We start from the raw sequence: 26,001 nt of genomic DNA on the forward strand, positions 1-26,001 counted from the left end.
ATACTGTCCTGATGGATAAAATGGAGAAATGTGGAGTGGCTGATAACACAATAAAGTTGATGAGTAACTAATTAAAATACTTAGTAACTAAATAAAATGATTTAGCAATCATTTGAAAGGAAATCTCTAGTGACATGCCACAAGGGTTGGTTCTTAGTTCTCTCAGCAAACATTTTTTCAATGACTTGGTAGAAGCTACAGAATGCATGTTCTTCAAATCAGTTCATGACACAAACTAAGAGGTTTAATGACAGATAACAAAAGTCAGATTTTAAAAGAATCCAAGAGGGGCGCCTGGGTGGCGCAGTCGGTTAAGCCTCCGACTTCAGCCAGGTCACGATCTCGCGGTCCGGGAGTTCGAGCCTCGCGTCAGGCTCTGGGCTGATGGCTCAGAGCCTGGAGCCTGTTTCCGATTCTGTGTCTCCCTCTCTCTCTTGCCCCTCCCCCGTTCATGCTCTGTCTCTCTCTGTCCCAAAAATAAATAACGTTGGAAAAAAAAAAAAAATTAAAAAAAAAAAAAAAAAAAAAAGAATCCAAGAGGCTGAAAAGTAATGGATCAATATAACAAGAAAGTTAATAGATAAGGTCCTACACTTGGGTTGAAGATACAAAATGTACAAGTATAGAACGGCCAAGGCATGATTTAGCAAGAGTTAGTATGGTTTTTACTTGTTAAGTTCCACATGTGCAAGACTTTGCCCACTTTGCATTCTACCAAGTCCAGGTGCCATTCTCAGAGACTGGATCACTTAAACCCTTTACAATGAAAACAATCAGATAATAAGGTAATCTAATGGCTAAAGAATTTGAAACTCAGGATCTGAGACCACAATACTTTCATCATAAAGAAGGATTTGACTTAATTATATGATAGTCTAAAACAGAACTGGAACTGATGGGTAGAAGACACTAGGAGGTCAGTTCCCATTCACCAGAATACAAGAAAACTTCTATAGTCATCAGAACTATCCAGGATAGGGCAGACCAACTTGAAATGCAGTTAAATTTCCTTAAGTATAGGCATTTAAGCATAAAATGAATGGCAAATATTAGCAGGATGATTAAATAATTTTTCAGGTGACTTTCTTGTGTCTATGATTAGATTCTGAGAAGCATTTCTCATTTCCACCAATTATAAATGATCTTTCCCTACTTTAAAACCCCATGGTACTGACTTTGTAATTTTTTTTAGAGCTTTTAGCTTATTAAAGTATCTTCGAATTACTTTTTATTTTTTTAACTTTTTTTTTTAATGTTTATCTATTTTGAGAGAGAGAGCGAGGAGAGAGAGCACAAGTAGGGGCAGAGAAAGAGGGAGACACAGAATCCGAAGCAGGCTCCAGGCTCTGAGCTGTCAGCACAGAGCCTGACACAGTGCTCGAACTGCAAGATCATGACGTGAGCCAAAGTTGGACACCTAACTGACTGAGCCACCTAGGGGCCCCTTTTTCAAATTATAGGTCTTTAATTGCTTCCTTCTAAATATAAGCACTCCATGTTATTAGCATTTTGTAGATAGATTAGCAACAAACATTTGTTGAATAAGAATAATGATAATAGTTACAATTTATTGAGTACCTAATATGTTTCACATACTGGGGTGTTTTATATTGGTTATCTCTTTAATTATCACAATTATTTCTGGGTGTAGTACTTTTACTATTCACACCAAACATGTGTGGTAAGGAAATGAACTTAACAAATAAGAAGACGAAGTCTGCCCTTAAGTAGAAAAAATTTTGAAACCATTATTTTATTTTGCAGAAGAAATGAAACCAAAGTTGGTTTAACTTAGACATGGCCTTAATTTTAAATCAAAAGCTGAAGACCATACAGTTTTCATTCAATCAATCAACAGACACCTCTGGTTATTGCAAAGCATTCATTGGGGCTACTCAATGACTTATTTGTGAACAAATAAATCAATAAAGTAACACGAAATTAAAGTAAGAAACAACTGAGATCATAGTGTTCAGCATCAGGACTCCCTCAGGGCAGGTACACTATGAGCTAAGTTCACAGAAAAGAAATAATAAGACACCAAGACAGAACTAACAGACTTACCTCGATCTCTGCCAGTTGAGAGGCATTTGAAAATTACCATCCTCAGATCTAGTCCTTCTTTAAGCCAGATCTTGTCCATAATCTTTATCATTTGTAAAGCTAACATATCTTGCCGAAGATCTTCACCAACCTTGGAATCAAAGAAACAAAATGAAACCTGTACCTTTCCAAAAGACTTAACTATGTACATACTATTAAAGGCAGGGGGAGGGAAGAAATAATAGAAAGAGTGAAGAATGAGATGAACAGAACTGCCTTTTTATTTTTCTGCAGCATTCCAGAAGAAATTACTTAACCTCTTCATGTCTCAATTTCCTGAACTATACACTTTAGAGGATTAGATTTTATGGTATGTGAATCATATTCAATTTTTTAAAGGCCAAAATGGAGGGTCTTGTCATAACCAAAACATTCCATATTTAGACTGTATCAATGCCAATATCCTGATTGTGATATTATATGATAGCTTTGCAAGGTGTTATATTGAGAGAAACTGGGTAAAGGTACCCAGGATCTCTGTATAATTTCTTACAACAGGCTATGAATCTATAATTATCTCAAACTAAAAGTTTACTTAAAAAAAAAGTTAACCCTGCCAAAATAAATTCTAACTGGAATCACATCAAGTTTTCATTTTCTTTTTAAAATTGGATTAAAATAACTTTAAGACACATAATGATGAATATATTTTTTTAAACTAGTTATAAAAAAAAGGAGATTTTGCCTTAACTAATACTAAACTTAATATATAAAATTTCTGTATTCAAATAGATGGTACTGTTTTAGAAAAAAGCAAATACATCAGTAAAATATAACCCAAACCAGATGTAAGTTAGGAGAAAAATATAAATATATTTTGCATTTACATTTATATATATATTATATAAATATATGTTTATATTTTTATCAAAGATAGTTGAAGAAAAGCTATCTTTAGGAACCTCCATTAACTCAATGAATTAATGAAAACTCTCCATTCTTTCTTCAAAATATACGAATTATTATCACAAGACGCAGAACTTTGGTAATAGGTTACTCGGTAGTGCTCCACTCCTGCTGCTTCTCACAGGTAAGTTATGTGTTTCCAAAAACCAGTGCCATTGCTCACAGTGTGCACTTTCACACAGCACAACTCCCAGGGGTGCCACTCACATGACAGTCTGTGTGAAAGGCACTGCATGCAGTTATGATGTGTTCAACCAGCAGGGCCTAGGTAGCAGCTCTAGCCCAGAGTTGCATTTGTTCCCAAATCTGTCTGGAAACAATTTGTCAGCAATATTTTTTCACTTAATTATTCAATTAATTAAATATTAAATAAAATTACTTTGCAATTTGGAAAAGGAATTTGAGAAAATAATTTTTAAATTATCATTTTAAAACAAAGTAACCTCATTTGCTCACCTTAAACATGACATTAATTTCTTCCCCCATTGGATCAGCATTCACCATTGTCACTTTTAGGGGCACAGCATTAGAACTGAAGAAGGAACAGGACTACAAAACAACATGTTTAAGCATTAGACAGATAACATGGGAATAAAAATGGGTTTTAAGGTTTTGTCCTAGGCATTTCTCCCTTCACTTGTTCCTCTGAATTAGGCAAATGAAAATAACACATTGACTGCTTTTAGATCACCTAGCAGACAAAGGTATTTAAAAAAAACTTTTTGAAACTGACTTAAACATAGCATATATAAGTAAAATATTACCTACTACTCTCTAAACAGAAGAAGCAGAACCTTGAAAGCTTGAGACAAAATTATTAAAATTTTGACCTTTAGAAGGGTCATAATGCCTCAACAGAGCATAAAATTTTGTATACTCTTACCTTTCCTCAATCAGTATGATCTAGAATGAGACCTCTACTTCTCCTTTTATGGTGCTCTTATAATTAATAATTAGCCATGCAATCAAATAGTGACACTAAATTTTAAAATTTCATTAGCAAAGAGCAAACCTTATTTTAAAATCAAACTGGTTAAAAAAACTAATTTAAGACAGACCAATTAGGGGCACCTGTGTGGCTCAGTCAGTTAAGCATCTGACTTTGGCTCAGGTCATGATCTCACAGTTCATGAGTTTGAGCCCCACATCAGGCTCTGTGCTGAGAGCACAGAGCTTCTAAGGTGCTCTGTCTTCTAATGCTCTGTCTTCCTCTCTCTCTCTGCCCCTCCCCAGCTTGTGCTCTGTCTCTGTCTCTCTCTCCTCTCTCTCAAAAATAAACATACATCAAAAAAAAAAAAAAAAAAAAAAAGACAGACCAATTAGGGAAACAACAAACAAAACCCAAGGAGAAAATGTGACCCATCCCTAACATGACCCTCGTCAATGACATACGACTCAGGCACCCATGGTTAAATTTCAGTAAAGAGTAGCCATGTATCAACTTAAGAAATCAAATCCAAGACTCCTTTATGGATACTTAAACCCTAGCCTTTCAAAACCACAGACATTAATTGGTTACCTTTGCTGAATTCGCTGCTTTTGCTCAATTCTGATGATTACTCAACTACTTTTTGATGGCTCTAAAAAGTTTTATAAACCTGGGAAGAGTTCTAACTGACCATTCACATGGGAGGAAAAGAAAATGCCTATTGTGACCTGAATTACAACATATGCTTCCAAGGTACCATAGTAAAGAATAATTTGAGATGGGGGTGCCTGGGTGACTTAGTCGGTTTGAACACCTGACTTCGCTCAGGTCATGATTTTGTGGTTCTTGAGTTAGAGCCCCATGTCAGGCTCTGTGCCTGGAACCTGCTTCAGATTCCCTCTCTCTCTGCCCCTCCCCAGCTCATGCTCTGTCTCTCTCAAAAATGGATACATGTTAAGAAAATTTTTTAAAATTTTGAGAGAGTAAATAATTTTATATTGTTTTTTTCTTTTAGGAATGGTGATTAAGTAAACATTACTGATATAAAGATGGATCTTAAACAGACATCCATAAATCTATATAACCAACCTATGAAGGTTTTATCCTCATTTGCTTTAAGCATTATCTGCCCATCTGCTTTCTTCCTACAATTATTTTGAAATACAATATGAACTCATACGCCTTTTATGTGTCACCTTAATATTTAATTCTTTTGCAACAAGACTGGTTTGAGAGGAAGACGGCATTAATTTCTTAGGAAAAAGGACTGTACTCGTTCCATACTCCTTTGGAGGACAACCTAGAAAAGAGAATGATACTATAAGTTACATAAAGAAAATAAGATCAGGGGCGCCTGGGTGTTCAGACGGTTGAGCGTCCGACTTCAGCTCAGGTCACGATCTCAGGATTTGTGAGTTCGAGCCCCGCGTCAGGCTCTGGGGCTGATGGCTCACAGCCTGGAGCCTGCTTCCGATTCTGTGTCTCCCTCTCCTCTGCCCCTCCCCCATTCATGCTCTGTCTCTCTCTGTCCCAAAAATATAAACATTAAAAAAAAAATTAAAGAAAATGAAGATCTATTTTTAAGACAAAAATATTATGATGTATCCTGGACCCACTCAATTTTTAAAATGTCCAACTGTCAAATGGCCAAAAAGAAGTTCCCAAAGAAGTAATTTATTATGTACCCATAAAAAACATGAAGTGTAACTATATGTCTTGACACAATCTCCAAGTAAAAAAAAACAAAAAACAAAAAACAAAAAAAAAGTAAAATTACCCAAAGAAATTAAAGATCTAAAATGAACAAAAAGACATCTTGTGTTCATGAGTGGAAGACATAGTAAGACTGCAGTGTTTTCCAAATTAATCTATAGACTCAACACAATTCTATCAAAATTCCAACTTCCTTTCTGCAGAAATGTACAGATGGTACTAAACTCACACAGAATTGCAAGGGACTTCTGAATAGCATCCCCCCCCAAAACAAACAAACAACAAACAAACAAACACCCTTGGAAAAGAACAAAGTTGGAGGACTCATATTTCCTATTTCCTAATTTCAAAACTTACTACAAAGCTACAGTAGTTAAAACAGTATGGCTACGGATAATCTCATAGATCAATGGAATATAATTCAGAGTCCAGAAATAAACCTGTATGATCTACGGTCAACTGATTTTCAACAAGAATGCTGAGATCATTCGTGGGAGAGAATGGTCTCTTCAACAAATGATGCTGGGAAGTTATCGAAGATGCTGCCCAAGGGAAAAAGCAGTTCCAGGAAAGGGAGGAAAGTGGGGAAAGTGGGGAGCAGCCTCTGGGAGTGACAGTTCTGACAAGAAGTCTCAGGGTCCAAAGATGGTGGCAACTCAGTAAAGGTCAGACACATTCTGTGTGAAAAACATGGGAAAATCATGGAAACCATGGAAAACTTACAGTCTGGAATGAGACTCAATGAAGTGGTCACAGAGTATAGTGAAGATAAAGACAGGCAAGGGGGGTGACTTGGGTTGGATGACCAGAGGTTCCATGGTGGGAACATTGTAACACGTAGCACTTGCCTTGCCTGTAAATGGGCTGAATAAGCCTGTGTTTACAAACCCTCCAGTGAGATAATATATTATTATGGGTTGAAGGGAGAAAATAAAACTATACGAAACACTGGGGGGGAATAAAAGCCCAAACAAGCAGTGCTAGGAAAACTGGATAACCACATGTAAAAGAATGAGTTATCTCAAAGCATATTAAAAAATACTCAAAATGGATCAAAGATTTACATATGAGCAAAACTATAAAACTCTTAGAAGAAAACATAGGTGTGTATCTTTGTGACCTTAGATTTGGTAACAAATTCTTAGATATCAAATGCACAAGCAACAAAAATAAACTTCATAAAATTATTAACTTTTGTGCAAAAGGACACCATCAAGGAAATAAAAAGATAATTCAAGGAACAGGAGAAAATATTTACAAACAGTATCTTCAATAAGGGTCTAATATCCCAAATGTTTAAGGAACAACTCAAAAACAAAAGACAAACCAATTATTAAAAGGGGGGAGGGGTGCCTGGTGGCTCAGTCAGTTAAGCAACCGGCTCTTGATTTCAGCTCACATCATGAGCTGATTTCATGGCTCCAGGTTCATGAGATCAAGCCTCATGTCATGACAGCATAAAGCTGCTTGGGATTCGCTCTCTCCCTCCCCTCTCTCTGCCCCTCCCCCACTCTCATGTACACTCTAAGTAAATAATACATATATACACACAAAACTCTTCGGGCAAGAAATTTCTCCCAAGAAGATATACAAATGGCAAACAAACACATAAAAATGTGCTCAAAATCATTAATCAGGGAATGCAAGTCAAACCACAATGTGATACTACTTCACACCCACTAAGATGACTATAATTTTTTAAAAAAAGCAGAAAATAACACACGGTGAAGATGTGAAGAACTTGGAATCCTCATACAATGCTAGTAGGAATATAAAATGATGAAGCTGCTTCATATAAAAGTTGTTGGTTCCTCACAAAGTTAAACACAGAATTGCTTTATGACTCAGTAATTCCACTCCTAGGTAAACTGAAAAGAGGTATTCAAATAAAACATACACAAGCATTCATAGCAGCATTATTCATGATAGCCAAATAGGTGAAACAAGCCAATGTCCATCAACTGATGAATGGATAAACAAAATGTGGTATTATTCACACAATGGAACATTATTTAGCTATAAAAGGAGCGAAGTACTCATATATGCTAGAATATATGAAACCTTGAAAATATTAGGTAGTGGCGACTGGGTGGCTCAGTTGGTTAAGCTTCCAACTCTTGGTTTCAGTTCAGGTTATGATATCATTGATCAAGCCCCATGTTGGGCTCTATGCTGGCAGCACAGAGCCTGGGCCTGCTCTCTCTGCCCCTCCCTTACTCACACTCTGTCCTCTCTCATAATAAATAGACATTTTAAAAATTGGGGGGAGTGGAAAAGAAAAAATTGGCAAATTGAAAGAAACTGGACACAAAGTCCACATATTGTGTAATTCCACTTAAATGAAATGTCCAGAATAGGTAAATCCATAGAGATAGAAAGCAGATTAATGCTTACCAGGGCTTGGGAGGAGGAGGGAATGAGAACTGAGAGGTTAGTGTGTATAGGCTTTCTTTCTGGTATGATGAAATGTTCTGGAATTAGTGGTGGTGGTTGTATAACACTGTGAATGTACTAAAACCTAATGATTTAAAGTGATGAGTGTTATGTGAATTTTACCTCAATAACAGTACGTGTGTGTGTTTCTATAAAAAATTTTTTAAAAAACAAAAAAACTCCAAACATTTATACATGTACTTGTATGTATATATGTGTAAAGTCATATAAGAGACCAGAAGGGACATAAAGCAACTATGAATAATAGATACCTAACAGAAAATGAAACTGGAAATTTTTTAATTTTTAAATTAAATTAATTTAAAATTTTAATTAAAATTTTTTATTCTATGAGCTTCTTTATTATTTGGATTTTTAAACATCAGCATCAACTCATACTTGCATACTTTTTTAATGTTTGTTTACTTTTGAGATAAAGAGAGAGAGAGAAAGCAAGTGGGAAAAGGGGCAGAGAGAGAGGGAGAGAATCCCAAGCAGGCTCCATGATGACATCACAGAGCCCGACAGGGGGCTCAATCTCACAAACTACTAGATCATGACCTGAGCCAAAATGAAGAGTCAGACTCTTAACCGACTGAGCCGCCCAGGCGCCCCTGATTTTTCTTCTTTTTGGGGGGCTGAGTAATATTCTATGGTAAATATATATACCACATCTTCTTTATCCATTCATCAGTCAATGAACATTTAGGCTCTCTCCATAGTTTGGCTATTGTTGATAATGCTGCTATAAACATTGGGGTGCATGTACCCCTTTGAATCTGTATTTTGGTATCCTCTAGGTAAATACATAATAGTGCAATTGCTAGATTATAGGGTAGTTTCCATTTTAGTTTTTGAGGAACCTCCATACTCATCTCCAGAGTGGCTGCAGCAGGTTGCATTCCCAACAGCAATGACATGGATGGAGCTAGAATGTATAATGCTAAGCAAATTAAGTCAATCAGAGAAAGAAAAATACCATATGATTTCACTTATATGTGGATTTAAGAAACAAAACAGATGATCATATGGAATGGCAGTGAAGGGAAGAGAGGGAAACAAACCACAAGAGACTCTTAATGACAGAGAACAAACTGAGGGTTGATGGAGGAGGGAGATTGGCTAGGTAGGTGATTGGGTACCAAGGAGGGCACTTGTTGTGATAAGCACTGGGTATTGTATCAAAGTGATGAATTACTGAATTCTACTCCTGAAACAATATTGCACTATAGGTTACTAACTAAATTTAACTAAAAAAAATAATAAATTTTAAAATCATTGATTTTCTGAGTTAGACTGCAAAAATCTTTCCCTGTGGTTTTAAACAACCTTTGGATTATCTGCTCAAAACAGCATAGGTGTAATTAGATTCTACTGGATGTCTACTGATAAAGAGTAACAATTCATCAGCAGTGTAAAGATCCTTTAACATTGAAATATTTATATTCCCACTTATGGGTACATACCTGTCTGGCTGATCCACTAGCCTGCCTTACTTTTTCTGCTACTCCTCCTAAAAGCTGTACAAGTTTTGTCTGCTTCAAAAGTTCTTCTCTGAGTCCTTTTCCTCCTATTGAGAGGAGAGCACCCAAAACATGTTCAGATCGGGCACCAAACTGTGCATCATGCAGGGCATCCTTGAGGAGCCTAATACGCAAATATTTATGTCAGCCACTTCTGAAAACTGGGTAAGTGCTTCTCAAAAATCAACTTAGGTTCATTTTTTGGTATTGAGAATTTGTTTTAAGCTATATAAACAAGTAAAAACTTATTCATTATTATGGAGTTCTAACATGCCAAATATCTTTGCAATAAAGAGTCTTGTTATTTTTGGTTTTATTTCTAAGGACATGAAATTTAGCTTTGTAATGCCTTCAATAAACATCTGGTATGGACAATAAGTAGTCTGAGCATACCATTTAGACTTTCAAAGTATATCATCTTTACAAATACTAAGAATGGAAATAAATTACTTAAAAAATTTAAATCTTACCAATATAAATTGTGTGCTATCTGTATATTTCCCAATGCCCTGGACAGAAGGAAGCGCACTAATGAACTGTTCAAGTAAATTTCGTATTTCAAAGCCTATGCATGAAAGAAAGTAAGAATTACTAGTTGTCAAACCCATACTCCATTATCAGGATAAAATTATCAAAGGAGAAACTATAAAAAGCAAGTATTAGTCTTGTTGATTTAAGGTAACACTGGAAAATGAAAAAGTGAATTAACTTAGGCTAAATTAATGAAATCAAAGCAGAAAAGTGTAGATTTGGGAACAATAATTCATTACCTATATTTAAATGGCTAGGAAAGAAAATTAAAGAAAAGCTCAAGCCTGGTTTGTTTGAGAATCTAAAAATCTGAGAATTAAAAATCCAGGTACATATAATATTCAAGTGGGGCAGCTAACAACAGTGGGAAAAAAATTCATACTATATCCAAATGTAATGTACTTCAACCTTCCCACAAAAGTACTTTTAATCAAAACAGAAGGGGGATGCTTTAGCAAGTTCCCTACTCATAAAAAATGGGTGGAGTAAGGTGGGCAGGCAACCTAGTAAAAAAAAAAAAACAAAAAACAAAACAAAACAAAAAAAAAACTCACCTGCACAAACTGTGGGAGAAGATCAGTAAGCTCATCATCACTTATGGCCTCAATCCAGGTCACAGCTATGGACCTCACTTCCTGATCAGCAAATCTAGACGAATACCACAAAAATCAAGATTTGATGAAAATCTATATTTCCTGAAACACATCTTAATCTATACCTGACAAAGAATACTCAAATAGCTCTTTATTCAAAGCAATGTGTTCTAGCAGCCTTTTCTGTTCATAGATTCTGTACACGTGCTGTAATAAAACCATCTTTTTTGCACCCAAAAAAACCCAAAAAACAATGTGTTTCTTCTTTTTTATTTAGGAAGAAAATCTTACTGTACTATAAAAATTCAAATTCAGGACTGTTCACAAACCTTACCCTTATGAAAATTTTGACCCACATCATAAAAAATATAACAGATTATTAAAAATTTACAACTCTCTCTTTAGATTAGTTTTAAATGACATCTTTTTATTTTTTTAAAGTAAACTCTACACCCAATATGGGGCTCAAACTCACGACCTCTGAGATCAAGGGTCCCATGTTCTACCAACTGAGCCAACCAAGCACCCCGTGACATCTCTTTTTAAGAACCTCAACACAGAAAATATGTTTGCAAAAATATACATTTACACATTTATATTGAATTGCTTTCATGTCCTACAACTTAATACACCTTACTGAAAAACAGACAACAACAGAATAGAACAAGTACATTCAGTCATGGTTACTTACTTTGAATCAAGTAGTTCCAATGCAGTCAGTGGGTTCAATGGGAGGCCACTGCTGAAGCAGTGAGTAGTTTTTGGCAAGATTAACCCTTTCCAGTTTGGGGCACTTGCTAGTACTTTAGGAAGACAATTTGGGTGTTTGAGGCAATAATAACGTTTCTCCCACAAAAAGGCTTATCTTCTTTAGAAAGTCTGCATATATAATAGAATTAAATTACTTCTCAATATCATAATGATGGCTATAATTTCAATGATTAAAAATACAAAGGAGAAATTTATTCATTTTAGGACAGCCACTTCTTGGTAGAATCATTAATACTAACTTGGAATAGAAAAAATGCAATGTACAGCAAACACCACTAATTTACCCTAATTTGGGGGATAGAAAGAAATCATTGTGCCTTGATAAAAGAGTCTTAGTTATGAGAATGAAGGATAATTCAGTACAATAAAATATTATTGGCTCTAACCAGATGCCAACGACTAGAAATCAGAATTGAATAAGCAGAACCCATGCTAAGAGAAAGCAAGGATTTCATCCATTTTATACAACTAAAATCAAATGTCATGCAAAAAAAAAAAAAATGCTATTTTAGAAGATGATTTTAGAAGATGATTATTCAGTTCAAATGAGGAAATATTAAAAATAAGAAGTACTTGTTTTGGAGACTTAGTCTTAAAAACAAATGTTATGTGACAAAATATTTCACTACTTTACCACCCATCCATCTACTTTTGTGTATACATTTACTGATGTATTCATTTCGTGTGGAGTACTGAAAAAAATTCAAATATTGCAAAAAGGTACACAGTGAAGTCTCTCCTTCCAGCTCTCCTCCAGTGGCAACTAATAAGCGTGCACATCCTTCCAGGGATAGTCTATTTGTATAGAAGCATATACAGAGGTATATATGCTTTTTTTTTCTTTATGTAAGTGGTAACACACGATATACACTACTCTGCTCCTTGCTTTCTTCATTTAACATATCTTACATATTATTACATATAACTATAAGTTCATTCTTAATAGTTACACAGTACTCTATTGGATAATATACCATAATTAAACCTCTATTGATGGACATTCCCTGTCACTCTCACAATAATCCAAATAAATACTGCAATGAATATTCTTGAGTCCATACGCAAACATAAAAATTTTCTCTAAGGTATATAATTAACTGGAAGCGTAGCTGATAGGTTACAAACTACATACATTGTAACCTTTTATAGATTTTGCCACAGTGCTCTCCAAAAGCCCTTTAGCCAACAGTATATTCCCGTTTTTTGATAACCTCACTAACGCTTATATAGTGAGACATTTTTCAACCAAGTGTTGTGTGTAAAATGTTATCTTGTATTAATTTTCATTTCCTTCATTACTGAGAGGTAAAACATCTTTTTAGATATTTAAAAGGCATTGTTATTTCTTTTCCAAAAAATTATCTACTCATATTCCTTTGTCTACTACTAAGTTATTGGTTTTCTATTGAAAGGTGTCTTCATATATATTTTTTAGGGTTCTTTATATATTTAAAAATTAATCTACTGATATTTATGGTAAATTTAGTTCTCAATGTTGTTTGCCTTTTGATCATGTGTAAATTGACTTGAACACATTTCTAAAGTCTTATGTAGTCATACGGTCTTTTATGTAATTAAAAACAAACAAAAAAACTTCCCATACCAAGAACATTGCTAAATCATGAAATAAATCAGGGCATTTAATAAAATATTAATTGAAATTTACTATAAGAAATACCCAGGCAAAACAAAAATCAAACCAGCATACCCAAGTGATGAGTCTCTATGAAGAATATCAGAAAGTTTCCCTTGTGTATCATTCTCCAATGTTTTCTAAGTTGTGTTGCTGTATAAGGCTTCTGGTCAACTTGAGGAGTAGTATAAATGACATCAAATGTAGGAGAAGGAAATCAACCTTAAAAATTTAACAGAAGTTGATGAGATTGAAGCTAAATAATCCACATATCTCCCACATTAATTTGTCTTTGAAAAAACTGATTTTTCTTAGCCACCAGGGTGATTGAATATTGAATTAATGCTTCTGTCCTTTTGTTGAAAGTGATTGCCATCGTTGGTAATTCTCAAAAGCACATATATTGCTTGGGATGGGTACACTTTTTACTGTTTCTCAGAAATAGGAAATGGTTTATTAACATTTAAATAGAAGATAAGCCATAAGATCAAACAAGATCAATTATGCTACTTTAGTAACAATCCAAATAATGGTACACATATACATCTTAATAAGAAATTTAAATTTAAATCTCTCCATGTATCAAGAAGTACCATTACCTGTAACACTATTCTTTCCATCACATACCCTTTTTTGGGTATTGTTCCAGGAATAGGATTTGTATGTGACGAAGTCCAAAGATATAGAAGCTTAGTTCCACATGTTAAAAACCTTCATGAATATAAACAGAAGAATACCGTAGTTTTCATTTAAAAACTTCAAAACTCACATCACACGGTAATGAATTTTAAATGCTGGTATCTAAACACCAAGCATACATTTGATAAAAAGAGTATCATCTTTAAGAACATATCAGAATCACTCTCCACAGTGTATGAATACTGTAGGTAAGTAAATGTACTGCATGGGGGGTGGAACAAAGGGAGAGGAGAAAGAAAGAATGTATCTTGGGATGAATGGGTTTATGGATAGAACACAAAATGGTAGACTCAAAGTCATCTGCCCCCAAAACAGCTTTTATAAATAGAAAGGTGAAGGATAGTCTTTGAAGATCATCTACAGTGGAATACATCTCAAGATACCAGTTTGGATTACAGAACGGCTCCCTGACTTTTGCCCTAAGAACAAAACCACATGCCAATAAAAAGCAGGGGTTGGGGCGGGGGGAGGATGTTCAGCTCAGGTCATGAACTCATGGTTTCAAGCCCCATATGGGGCTCCATGCTGACAGTGCAGAGCCTACTTGGGATTTTCTGTATCCTTCTCTCTGCCCCTCCCCCATTCACACTGTCTCTGTCTCTCTCTCTCTGAAATGATGAATGAATGAATGAATGAATAAATAAATAAATAAAGAAGCTTTAAAAAAATTTTTTTTCAACGTTTTTTATTTTTTTTTATTTTTGGGACAGAGAGAGACAGAGCATGAACGGGGGGAGGGGCAGAGAGAGAGGGAGACACAGAATCGGAAACAGGCTCCAGGCTCTGAGCCATCAGCCCAGAGCCTGACGCGGGGCTCGAACTCACGGACCGCAAGATCGTGACCTGGCTGAAGTCGGAGGCTTAACCGACTGCGCCACCCAGGCGCCCCAATAAAGAGCTTTTTAAAAAGAGGGGGGGCACCTGGGTGGCTCAGTCTGTTGAGCATCTGAATCTTGATTTTGGCTCAGGTCACAATCCCTGCATCGGGCTCTGTGCTGAGCACGGAGCCTGCTTAGGATCCTCTCTCTTTCTCCCTCTCCTTCCCTCTGTCCCTCCTCCCCACTTTGAGCTTTCTAAAATAAAACAAAAAACAAACAAACAACAAACAAAAATACATGGCAAGAAAACCAATACCTACCTCATAGCAAAGCCACTAAACGTTTTAGATGAGAAGTTGTATCTGTGCCAGGGGCCAGATGGCAAATATTTGGGGCCTTTTGGGTCAATCTGTTGCAGAGACTCAACTCTGCTGTTACAGTGCAAAAGTAGCCCTGAACAATACATAAATAATTGTGCTGTGTTTTAACAAAACTATATTTACAAAAAATAGGCAGTGTGCTGCAATATGCTGACACTTGCCCTAGACTATAATTTATGGCCTACTTTTGAGAGAGAAAAAGCTCCTGTGTGAGCAGGGGAGGGGCAGAGAGAGAGAAAAAGAGAGAATTCCCAAGCAGGCTCCATGCTCTGTGTAGAGCCCGACACAGGGCTCAATCCCACAACCCTGGGATCATGACCTGAGCCAAATCAAGAGTCGGACACTCAACTTAACTGACTGAGCCACTCAGGTGTTCCCCACTTTACGGACCACTTAAATTAAAAACAGTTACCACAAGACAATAATATATGTTTACATAGAAGAAATTTCTGAACATAATATGAGATATATTAAAGTAGAAATATAAATAAACTTCAAACTTTATTCATTTTATCCAAACAGCAAGTCTCCTTTCCAAAACTAGACTCCAGTTTTCTCTTATAGATTAAAACCCTTTAAATCTCTGACACATTACATTTTATATTCTTCAGATCTACCCCTCACCCTTAACTAGATTATTTTAAGGCAATTCTGATCCTATTATTTCATCTGTAAATACTTTATATATCTCTAAACAATAAACACTTTTATTTAAAATAAGTAAACACCATTATCACCCCTAAAATAATTAACAATAATTACTTAAAATCATTGCTATCTAGTCAGTATTCAAATTTCCCTGATTGTCTCACAAGCTATTTTTTACAGTTGGTGGTTTGAATAAGGATCCAAAACAAGATACAACATTTGCATTTCACTGATGTCTTTTAAAAAAATTTTTTTATGTTTATTTCTGAGAGACAGAGACAGTGTGAACGGGGGAGGGGCAGGAGAGGAGAGAGCGAATCCCAAGCAGAATCCCAAGCAGGCTCCCCTCTGTCAGCACAAAGCAGAATCAGGCTTGAACCCACAAAACTGTGATATCATGACCTGAGCCAAAACCAAAAGTCAGACGCTTAACCAACTGAGCCACCCAGGCACCCCCTGTTGATGTCTTTCTAAGTATATTTTAAGGGTCTAACTCAGGCCTGTCACCTGGTTTTGTAAATAAACTTTTATCAGAACAAAGCCACACTCATTCATTAACATATTGTCTCTTGCTGCTTTTGCTTTTTGTGATGGAGATTACAGTTAACCCGTGAATAATACCCTTGAAACCGTGCAGGTCCACTTATACATGGATTTTTTCAATAAATACAGTACTTGGACACATGGGTGGCTCATTGATTGAGCATCCAACTCTTGATTTCGGCTCAGGTCATGATCTCACGGTTCAGTTTGTGAGATTGAGCCCTGCATCGGACTCACAGTCAGTACTGAGCCTGCTTAGGAGTCTTTCTCTCCCTCTGCTCCTCCCCTGCTCGAGCTTTCTTTCTCTCTCAAAAAACTTTAAAAAAGTGTTTTTTAATACAGTACTATAAATGTACTATAAATTTTCTCTCCCTTATGATTTTCTTTTCTCTTTTAACTCACTATGTAACATATATTGAAATACAAATTATGTGTTAATGGACTATTTGTTATCAATAAGACTTCTGGTCAATAGCAGGCTACTAGTTTAGTTTTTGGGAAGTCAAAGTTACATGCAGGTTTTTGACCTCATGGGGAGGGGGAAGGCACTGCTAACCTCCACAATGTTCAAGCGTCAACTGTATTATGATCTGCAAAGCCTAAACTACTTCTATCTGGTCCTCTTTACAGAAAAAGTCTGCTAACTCTTATTTTAAACTATACATTCTTTTGTTTATCCTCTGCCATTTATTGAAGAAACCAGGTCTTTTGTTCTAAGAATTTTCTATATCCTGGATTTTACTGATTGTATTCCTCTGGTGTCATTTAGGATGTCCCTTTATCTCCTATATTTTCATAAAATAGTAGTTAGATCTAGAGGTTTGATCTGATTTAGGTTTAGTTATATGGCAAGAATACTTAATTCTTTAAAGGTAGTATTATATACTACCTTGTATTATATCCGTAAAGAGGCGCACTGTTTGGTTTATCTCTCTTTCTGTGAAGTTAAGGTAATCAGTTAGTTCAGGCACAGTCTAAACTATACATTATAAAGTTCCAGAAAAGGGAATCACTTAATGGTTTTAAGCAACCACTGATAATCAGTGTGTAAATTAATGGTTTTTAACCAAAAGTGATTTTGCCCCCAGGGGACATGAGACACTTTTGGTTGGTAACTAGGGAGTACTATTGGCAAATAGCACGCAGAAGACAGAGATGCTGCCAAACATTCTACACAATGCATAGGACAGTCTCCCATAGCAAAGAATGATCCGGCCCAAAATATCAATTAGTGCCAAGACTGAGAAACACAGGCTTAAAATCGATGATTTCAGTTAAGACCTCATTTGTTATTGATGCTGACTGAAATGCCTCTAAGTTTTCTGGCTCTCCTCAGAGTGACTTCATCAGATTGTACACAAGTTGCACCTTAAACATAAATTCTTTTTTATTTTTATTTATTTATTTTTTAATGTTTATTTCTGAGAGAGAGAGAGACAGACAAACAGGCAGGGAGGGGCAGAGCGAGAGGGAGACAGAATCTGAAGCAGGCTCTAGGCTTTCAGCTGTCAGCACAGAGCCTGACGTGGGGCTCGAACTCACGAACCATGAGATCATGACCTGAGCCAAAGATGGATGCTTAACTGACTGATACACCCAGGCTGCCCTATTTTTATTTTTTTAAAAAGCTTATTTATGGGGTGCCGGGGTGGCTCAGTCGGTTGAGAGTTCGACTTCAGCTCAGGTCATGATCTCGCAGTTCTTGAGTTCAAGCCCTGCGTCGGGCTCTGTGCTGACAGCTCGGAGCATGGAGCCTGCTTCAGATTCTGTGTCTCCCTCTCTGCCCCTTCCCCACTCATGCTGTCTCTGTCTCTCAAAGATGAATAAACGTTAAAAAAAAAATTTTTTTTTTAAAGCTTATTTTGAGAGAGACAGAGACAGCGCAAGGCAAGGAAGGGCAGAGAGAGAGAGAGAGAGAGAGAGAGAGAGAGAATGAATCCGAAGCAGACTCCATACTGCCAGCTCCGAACCCAGCTCAAACCCACAAACCAGGAGATCATGATCTGAGTCGAAACCAAGAATCAGATGCTTAACTGACTGAGCCACCCAGGCACCCCAAACATAAATTATTTTTAAAAGAATTTCAGAGGTGCCTGGGTGGCTCAGTCGGTTAAGCATTCAACTTTGGCTCAGGTCATGATTTCACAGTTCATGAGTTTGATCCCCGCATCGGGCTCTGTGCTAACACCTCAGCCTGGAGTCTGCTTCCTGATTCTGTGTCTCCCTCTCTCTCTCTCTGCCCCTCCCCTGTTCACACTCTGTGTCTGTCTCTCACTCTCTCAAAAATAAAAATATTTTTAAAAATTTTGTTAAAGAATTTTAAGAATAGGATATCTGATCACTATACTACAGTAAGTTAACTGAATTACAGTCATTAACACTTTCTTTCTACGTGTATTAATGTTTAATCATCTTCCCTTTGAGTTTTTCTTAAATGCAAAGACCTAACATTACCTACCTAGATCAACTGTACTACTCGGCAAAGTTTCAAGTTTAATCCATCTGCTCATTGTTTTAACAGCAGAGTGTTGGGTGCAAACTATTTAATCGTCTAACAAAAATCAATTGCCCTTCACCTTACTCTCTTGATTTTTTAAAGAACATTATGTCATTCATCTAAAAAAACAAACCCCATTTATTACCAGACAACAAAAGTGGCAAAAAGTGATGGTACTTCTCTATGAAACAAAGATCCCTGCCTGGTATTTTCAAGAGCAAGAAGGTTTTCAAAATGATTTATTTATAAAAATTAGTGATAATGATGCAATTACACTTAATTTTCTTACATAACTGTTCTCTAACACTAACTTATCACAACTGAGAGCACAATTCCGCTCTTTCATGTGGCCAATATTCTGTTTTAGAGTAATTATGGATTATTTTTAGCAAAAGATTCTAAATACACATCCTTAATAGCAATATCTTCAACTGTTTTTCTCTAGCCTTTGGTGGTTCAGAATTATTTCAGATATCAAATAAAATTTAAGCCTACCTAAAAGGCAGAGAATTAAAAAATCTTATACTGCCTCCTCAAATATGAAGGAAGTAACTAAAAGAAAAATAGGGGCACCTGGGTGGCTCAGTCAGTTAAGTGTCTGACTCCTGGTTTCGGTTCAGGGTCATGATCTCATGGTCCATGAGTTCGAGCCCTACATCAGCTCTGTATTGACAGTGTGAAGCCTTCTTGAGATTCTTCCTCCCCTGCCCTGGCTCCACCCCTTCCCTGTTCACATTTTCTCCCTCTCGCTCTTAAAATAAATAAATAAACTTAAAAAAAAAAAAGAAGAAGAAGAAAGAAAAAATGAAAGAAATAAATGCTATATTTAAGCACACGGGAAAAGAACGTTCAAGAACAAATTTTGTGAAGTAGATCAGTCAGATAAAGAGAAGGAAATAATGTACAGCTGTAGATTCTCTGAAACTGGAGAAGGATGGGAAAGTATGAGAAGAGGAAAAAAAGAGAAAAGGGAAAATGACTATTACATCAATAACACAGTGCTTTGCATAAATGACAGAGAGTGAACTGGCTGCTGCTTTTCTCTGGAACAGTGAGTGGCAAATAATCCTCTGAATACCCAGACAGATATGTTCAAACTATAGCAGAATAACTTTGGTTTCTTCTGATCTGGGTCTCTGAAATGACCTCCTTTTATCACACTGGAAAAACAGGCAGCTTATTATTTCATGTATGTCATTGTTCCCCACCCTGTCCTCTAGCCTATTCTGATGCTGCAGATGTGTCCATAGTAACTCACCATTACAACTTAGTAATACTTACCGTTTAAAGTCAAAAAGAGGTAAAGAAACTTTGCCCAAAGCTTCTGGCCCCTTTCTCTGCTTATTAGAATCAGGGGAACTTCCACTGCTCTGATTTAAAATTCCAAAAAGAGTAAGGTGAAGAAGTGATTCTAATGGCAATTGTGATATCTGGATGGGAAAAATGATTCTAAGGGGGGAAAATGTATTAATAGAAAAAACAAATTAGATCAAATATGAAATTTAGTCCATTAATGAGACTGACAAGTTTAGATATTTTATTTGACTTATCAAATAATCTTTACTACTGAGTAACCTTTACTTAAGCAGCAAGCTTGGCCAATATGCATTATACAAAATCTTAAACAAATTTCATTAAAATTTCAAGTATGTAACATCTCTCAAAAATTTCTTAGTGCCTCTACTCAAGTCTTGGCTAGTGTCAATTTCTAGGAAAAATAATAGTCATTTTTATTTCCTTTAGGAGAAACTAGATGAATGTTTATGAGTATTTCAGATTTGGATATACGTGTGCCCATATACACACAAGCTGACATATATGTTTACCTTTTTTGTTGTTAAGTCTGAAAGTCTCACTTTCAGTGGTCACTGAAAGTCTCACTGAAAGTGGTCACCGAGTAGCCATAAGATGATAAGTGTTGGAAAAAAAAAGACACTTTTACCCATATGTAATTTTGTATTTGGTTGTTTTCAGAGATGCATTATTTTTGTAATTTAAAAAATTACAAAAAAAAGAAAAATAGGAAACCGCTTCATAAATGCAGAATGAAAAGTAAAAGCTTTGCTATTATCTATCTGCCTAATGATTCCTGTTTTAAAAATATTAATAGTGCAAAATATATTGTATATGGATTTAATTTTTTAAGCTGTTAACCAAGAACTAGGTTTCATATATACAGTAAGCAATGTTATACAAACCATCTTTCTAAAATTACACATAAATTTATAGTTTTAACTTAACAAAAGTCTAAGAAGAATTAATGGCATGTTTCTGCAATTTAACAATGTGTAGTTTTTAATAATATTTCAGATTTTTAAATGAGAATTTGGCTTTTCTATAGAATATCTAGAAGAGACCTTAAGATGTAAGAATTTAATGGATTTTAATGGAAATTGTAATAAAAATGAAACCTAGGATGCATACATGGAAAAAAGTAAAGACAGCATACTGAAAGAATAAACAGCCAAAAATTTCACTTACAGTTCATCCCATTTAATAAGATAGAAGAAATTCTTATACGTGCCAACCTTCTTTGATTGAATAGGTTTAAAAAGATCCTTTCCGTTGTGAGATAGGGAACATATCAAGTAGTATTTTTCATAACTAAGAAAAGAAACATTTTAATTTGATTGTTATTTTAGAATCCAAATGCATAACATTAGCCATTCTTCTCTAAGAGTGGCTATTATATGAAATTATTTGTTCACCAGTCATTTGAATTTTTGGAAAACATATGAAATTTAACTATTGCAAATTCTATAAAAACAGGGAAGTAGTATAGAAAAGGGAATACGGAAGGCAACATATACCTCCAGGTGCTAGTCTTAGGGGGTCATGCTACAGAACTTAGCACCATTTTGTGCTCAGTTACTAGCTTTAGAAATGGATAATTATTCATTTCTAGGTAAATTCTTAGAAGAAAAAATATAAACATTATCTTCCCTAGGTGATATTTTCCTTTGCTAAGCCACTGAAATTTAGTTAGTTAAGCATATTAATGGAGCTTGGGCCTGACTTGCACTGAGCCAGTCTTTCCAATCTATTAGGAAGCTTCCATCCATGGAATACATGCTATTGTATTCTCATTAGACAGTAAGGATTTAGCCCCTAATTGCCACAAATACAGAGCTGGTTAGATACAGTCAGGCAATCTTGCAGAATAGGAGCCTTAGGTTCTACTAGATTCTAACTTACTGCTAGGCTTACACATTAACCACTTTGTTCATATATGCAATCTGTTAATCATTTAAAATATATTTCAAATTCTAAATCTCATTGGTTCACAAAAGACCCCTAGCTGTCTCTCTTTTCTTCAGCATTTTACTTTCTTTCCATCTTATCACTGCAGTTTCTGTATTGTCTTCTACTGAGTATTTGTCCTTCTCACTAGTATCCCAAATTTATTTGTGTATATGAGTCTGTATGGAGGATGTGGAAGGTATTATCCCTGTAGCATTTTAAAGAATAAAATACCTTCACATAGCAGTAGTACCCATTTAAAGACAAGTTCCTAGAAGGCAGAGATATTTTGTTGCCTTGTTTACTGCTGAATCCCTAGTACGAAGAACACTGCCCAAGATGGTGCTCAGTAAATATTTATTGAATGAGTTAATAGATTGTTTTCAAGTAGTTATATATTACGTTAATCTAAAACTCAATTTAAGCAGAATTTATGTTTGGTATCTCTTCACTAGGCTTTACCTTACTTTATAGCATTGTTACTATGAAACTTTCATTTAAAATTTGAATTCAGGGGCGCCTGGGTGGTCAGTCGGTTAAATCTTGATCTCGGCTCAGGTCACGATCTCATGGTTTGTGAGATCAAGCCCCACATTGGGCTTTGTGCTGACAGTATGGAGCCTGTTTGGGATTCTCTCTCTCTCTCTCTCCTCTCTCTCTCTCTCTCTCTCTCTGCCCCTCCCCTGCTCATGCAAGTGTGCATGCTCTCTCTCTCTTTCTCTCTCTCTCTCTCTCTCAAAACAAATAGATAGTGCTAACAGCTCTATCTCTATCTCTGTGTCTCCCTCTATCTCTGCCCCTCCCCCACCCGTGCTCTGTCTCTCTCAAAAATAAATAGAATGTTGGGATGCCTGGGTGGCTCAGTTGGTTGGGCGGCCGACTTCAGCTCAGGTCATGATCTTGCAGTTCGTGAGTTCGAGCCCTGCATCGGGCTCTCTGCTGACAGCTCAGAGCCTAGAGCCTGGAGCCTGCTTTGGATTCTGTGTCTCCCTCTCTTTCTGCTCTTCCCCCACTCATGCTCTCTCTCAAAAATAAACATGAAAATTTTTAAATAAATAAATAAATAAATAAATAAATAAATAAATAAATAAAATGTTAAAAAAATTAAAAATAAAAAAAAAATTCAATAGAGGGGGACCTAGGTGGCTCAGTTGGTTAAGCATCTGACTCTCGATTTCAGAACAGGTTATGATCTCACAGTCTGAGTTCAAGCCCTGCGTCCAGCTCTGTGTTGACAACACAGAGCCTGCCTTGGATTCCCTTTCTCTCTTTCTCTCTCAAAATAAATCAACAAACGTTTTAAAAAATTTCAATGGAAGAAATATGCCCTTGTAGACTCCAAAGCCTAGCAATCAGTAAACAGTAAACTACTAAAGAGAAAAAAGTACACTAAAGCCTAGTCTCATCACTATTTCAAATAACCCTGATTCTAAAGGAAAGGCTGAAAAACAGCAGTCATAAATGGACTCATTTGTTAATTAGCATTTACCTTTGTAAGTTTAAACATCTATTTTCCTGCCTTCTTTGCATGTAGTAGGAGGGATATTTTTTACAGGAACAGTTTCAAATAGCTCTGTAATTTTCTTTTTTTAATGTTTGTTTATTTTGAGAGAGAGAAAGAGTGTAAGAGAGAGTGAGTAGGGAGGGGCAGAGAGAGAAAGAGAATCCCAAGCAGGCTGCACCCTGTCAGTGCACAGCCCTATGCAGGGCTTGATCCCACGAATCTTGAGATCATGACCTGAGCTAAAATCAAGAGTCCGATGCTTAACCAACTGAGCCACCCAGGCACCCCTTCTCTGTAATTTTTATGAAAACCACAAAGGTATGTGGTAATTCTTGTATCATCAATTTAAGTATCAAGAGAACAGAGGATGCTGACATTTTACAAGATTAGAACAGTTTCTGGGTTAAGCCGTATATATTTTGTTTTAAACAGTTACTTACTTTGATACCCAATTACTTGAAATCCCATGAGCAGCAAAAATTGTAAACTGGAGCTGTTCTGTTGCTGTCCATGCTTCCTTAACGTTCCTATTACTTTGGGCACAGTCTGCAGGACTCCTACCAGAATTTGCATGGAGTCTGAGAAGATCATAAATTGCTGCAGTTAACTGGTCCATGCTTACTTGAACAGGATTTTCAGGATTCAGTGATCCTAGATTTAAAGAAATTGTTAATATAATTCCCCAAAGAAGCAAAAATTATTGCTAAAATTTAAAGAACTTAAAGACATACCCCTAGATGAACTCTTACTAGGGTCTCCTTCTCCAGACAGTGAAGTCACCTGCATACATACATACAAATTAGTTGGAAAATTGCCCATGATATAATATAGAATGTTTACCTTTAATTTCAATACATTTAATTAAATGCTTGATCAGGAAACCTCCCAAAAGGTTCTGCAGAATAAAACAAAACAAAAATGTAAAAAGAAATTGAAACCCCAAACCAAATAAAGAAATGATTACTATCAAGAAAATCAGAATAACTGAAAATTAGTGCAAAATATAGAAACTCAACAAAATCTGCCTCATTAAACCAGTTTAGTAATTAAGATTTGAAACCCAAAAGCGATAAATACATTAGTGATACTTTATATTCTATTAGTTGCTTTACTATTAGTATGATAAGAATATCCCTAAAGAAACTACAACTCTATTACCATTTATGGTCTCAAAAAAGCTCTTATAATTATTTAAATTTTTTTTTTCAACGTTTTTTATTTATTTTTGGGACAGAGAGAGACAGAGCATGAACGGGGGAGGGGCAGAGAGAGAGGGAGACACAGAATTGGAAACAGGCTCCAGGCTCCGAGCCATCAGCCCAGAGCCTGACGCGGGGCTCGAACTCACGGACAGTGAGATCGTGACCTGGCTGAAGTCGGACGCTTAACCGACTGCGCCACCCAGGCGCCCCGCTCTTATAATTATTTAAATTGAGCTCTCCTCCTACTCCCCACTCCCTTATCCAGCAAATGACTATGATGAATAGAAACCTCAGATAACATTAGGACCATGGTATAGTGGATCATTTCCAAGTTATTTCATATATATATATATATATATATATATATATATATATTTTTTTTTTTTTTTTTTAAACAAGCACATAATAAGAAAGAAAGGTAAAAGAAACCCAAATTTCTACATATCATATATATAAGCTCTCTGTAAGCCTAGAGTATCTCTTAGATACCAGTTGAGGGGCATATCATCAATATAACGTTTCCTTCCTTTAAATTTATTGTGTCTTGGGGCGCCTGGGTGGCTAAGTCAGTTGAGCGTCCGACCCTGGCTCAGGTCATGATCTCGTGGTCTGTGAGTTCAAGCCCCGCGTCAGGCTCTGTGCTGACAGCTTAGAGCCTGGAGCCTGCTTCGGATTCTGTGTCTCCTCCTCTCTCTCTGCCCCCCCCGCTCATGCTCTGTCTCTCTCTGTCAAAAATAAACATTAAAAAAATTTTTTTTAATTTATTGTGTTTTGTGATCCACCTTCTCTAATCCTACCATCAGAGCTATGAACAACCCTATGAACAGAGTTAATTAAATCCTCATGAAAATACCATAGGAAGAGCTTTCCCAGTATGCTATCAAGAAAGAGCTCCTAACCTGGTTGCTTCTGAGGCAATAAGTCACTCTTAGTGAGGCTTCCGGGAATTTTCAACAGGAAAGAGGTATGGCCCAATGCAGACCTTACCCCATGGACAATCATGGACATCTCCATCCAGAAGGACAAATACTAACCATTTCCACCCAGGTTCTGGAGCTCAGTATCTATCTTGAAACTTCCAACCAACTCATTTATGCCACAGTTCCTCCTCTACATAAAAGTTTCACAGTTTGGCATCTATGTATTCAATATCAATGCTGACAAAGCTCTTCTGAGGGAGTGGATCTCCTCTTAGGAATTCCCAACTTTACTAAGTGACCAAATCTACTCAAAAGTAAAAGCCAAGGTTGAAACAATAACATTTTGTCTAACAGAAGCAAAAATCTCCCAGTTTAAGTGATACTCACTTAAGTACATACTTACATGTAACAAAATG

At 36.2% G+C, this 26,001-nt stretch overlaps 1 protein-coding gene across 1 annotated transcript in view; it reads right to left on the minus strand.

Moving 5' to 3' along the window:
* The window catches only part of PIK3C2A (phosphatidylinositol-4-phosphate 3-kinase catalytic subunit type 2 alpha), a 120,991-nt gene that overhangs the window by 17,343 nt on the left and 77,647 nt on the right, over positions 1-26,001 (minus strand). The window contains 19 exon segments of the mRNA XM_030331060.2: positions 2,065-2,194; positions 3,466-3,558; positions 5,134-5,162; positions 5,165-5,237; positions 9,550-9,730; positions 10,077-10,171; positions 10,692-10,785; positions 11,422-11,462; positions 11,464-11,504; positions 11,507-11,590; positions 11,593-11,609; positions 13,210-13,271; positions 13,273-13,302; positions 13,304-13,353; positions 13,730-13,845; positions 20,001-20,168; positions 21,201-21,323; positions 23,904-24,114; positions 24,195-24,243. Coding sequence (XP_030186920.1) covers positions 2,065-2,194; positions 3,466-3,558; positions 5,134-5,162; positions 5,165-5,237; positions 9,550-9,730; positions 10,077-10,171; positions 10,692-10,785; positions 11,422-11,462; positions 11,464-11,504; positions 11,507-11,590; positions 11,593-11,609; positions 13,210-13,271; positions 13,273-13,302; positions 13,304-13,353; positions 13,730-13,845; positions 20,001-20,168; positions 21,201-21,323; positions 23,904-24,114; positions 24,195-24,243 — 1,687 coding nt within the window.

Source organism: Lynx canadensis, chromosome D1 (genome assembly GCF_007474595.2).
Source record: "Lynx canadensis isolate LIC74 chromosome D1, mLynCan4.pri.v2, whole genome shotgun sequence".
NCBI lineage: Eukaryota > Metazoa > Chordata > Mammalia > Carnivora > Felidae > Lynx > Lynx canadensis.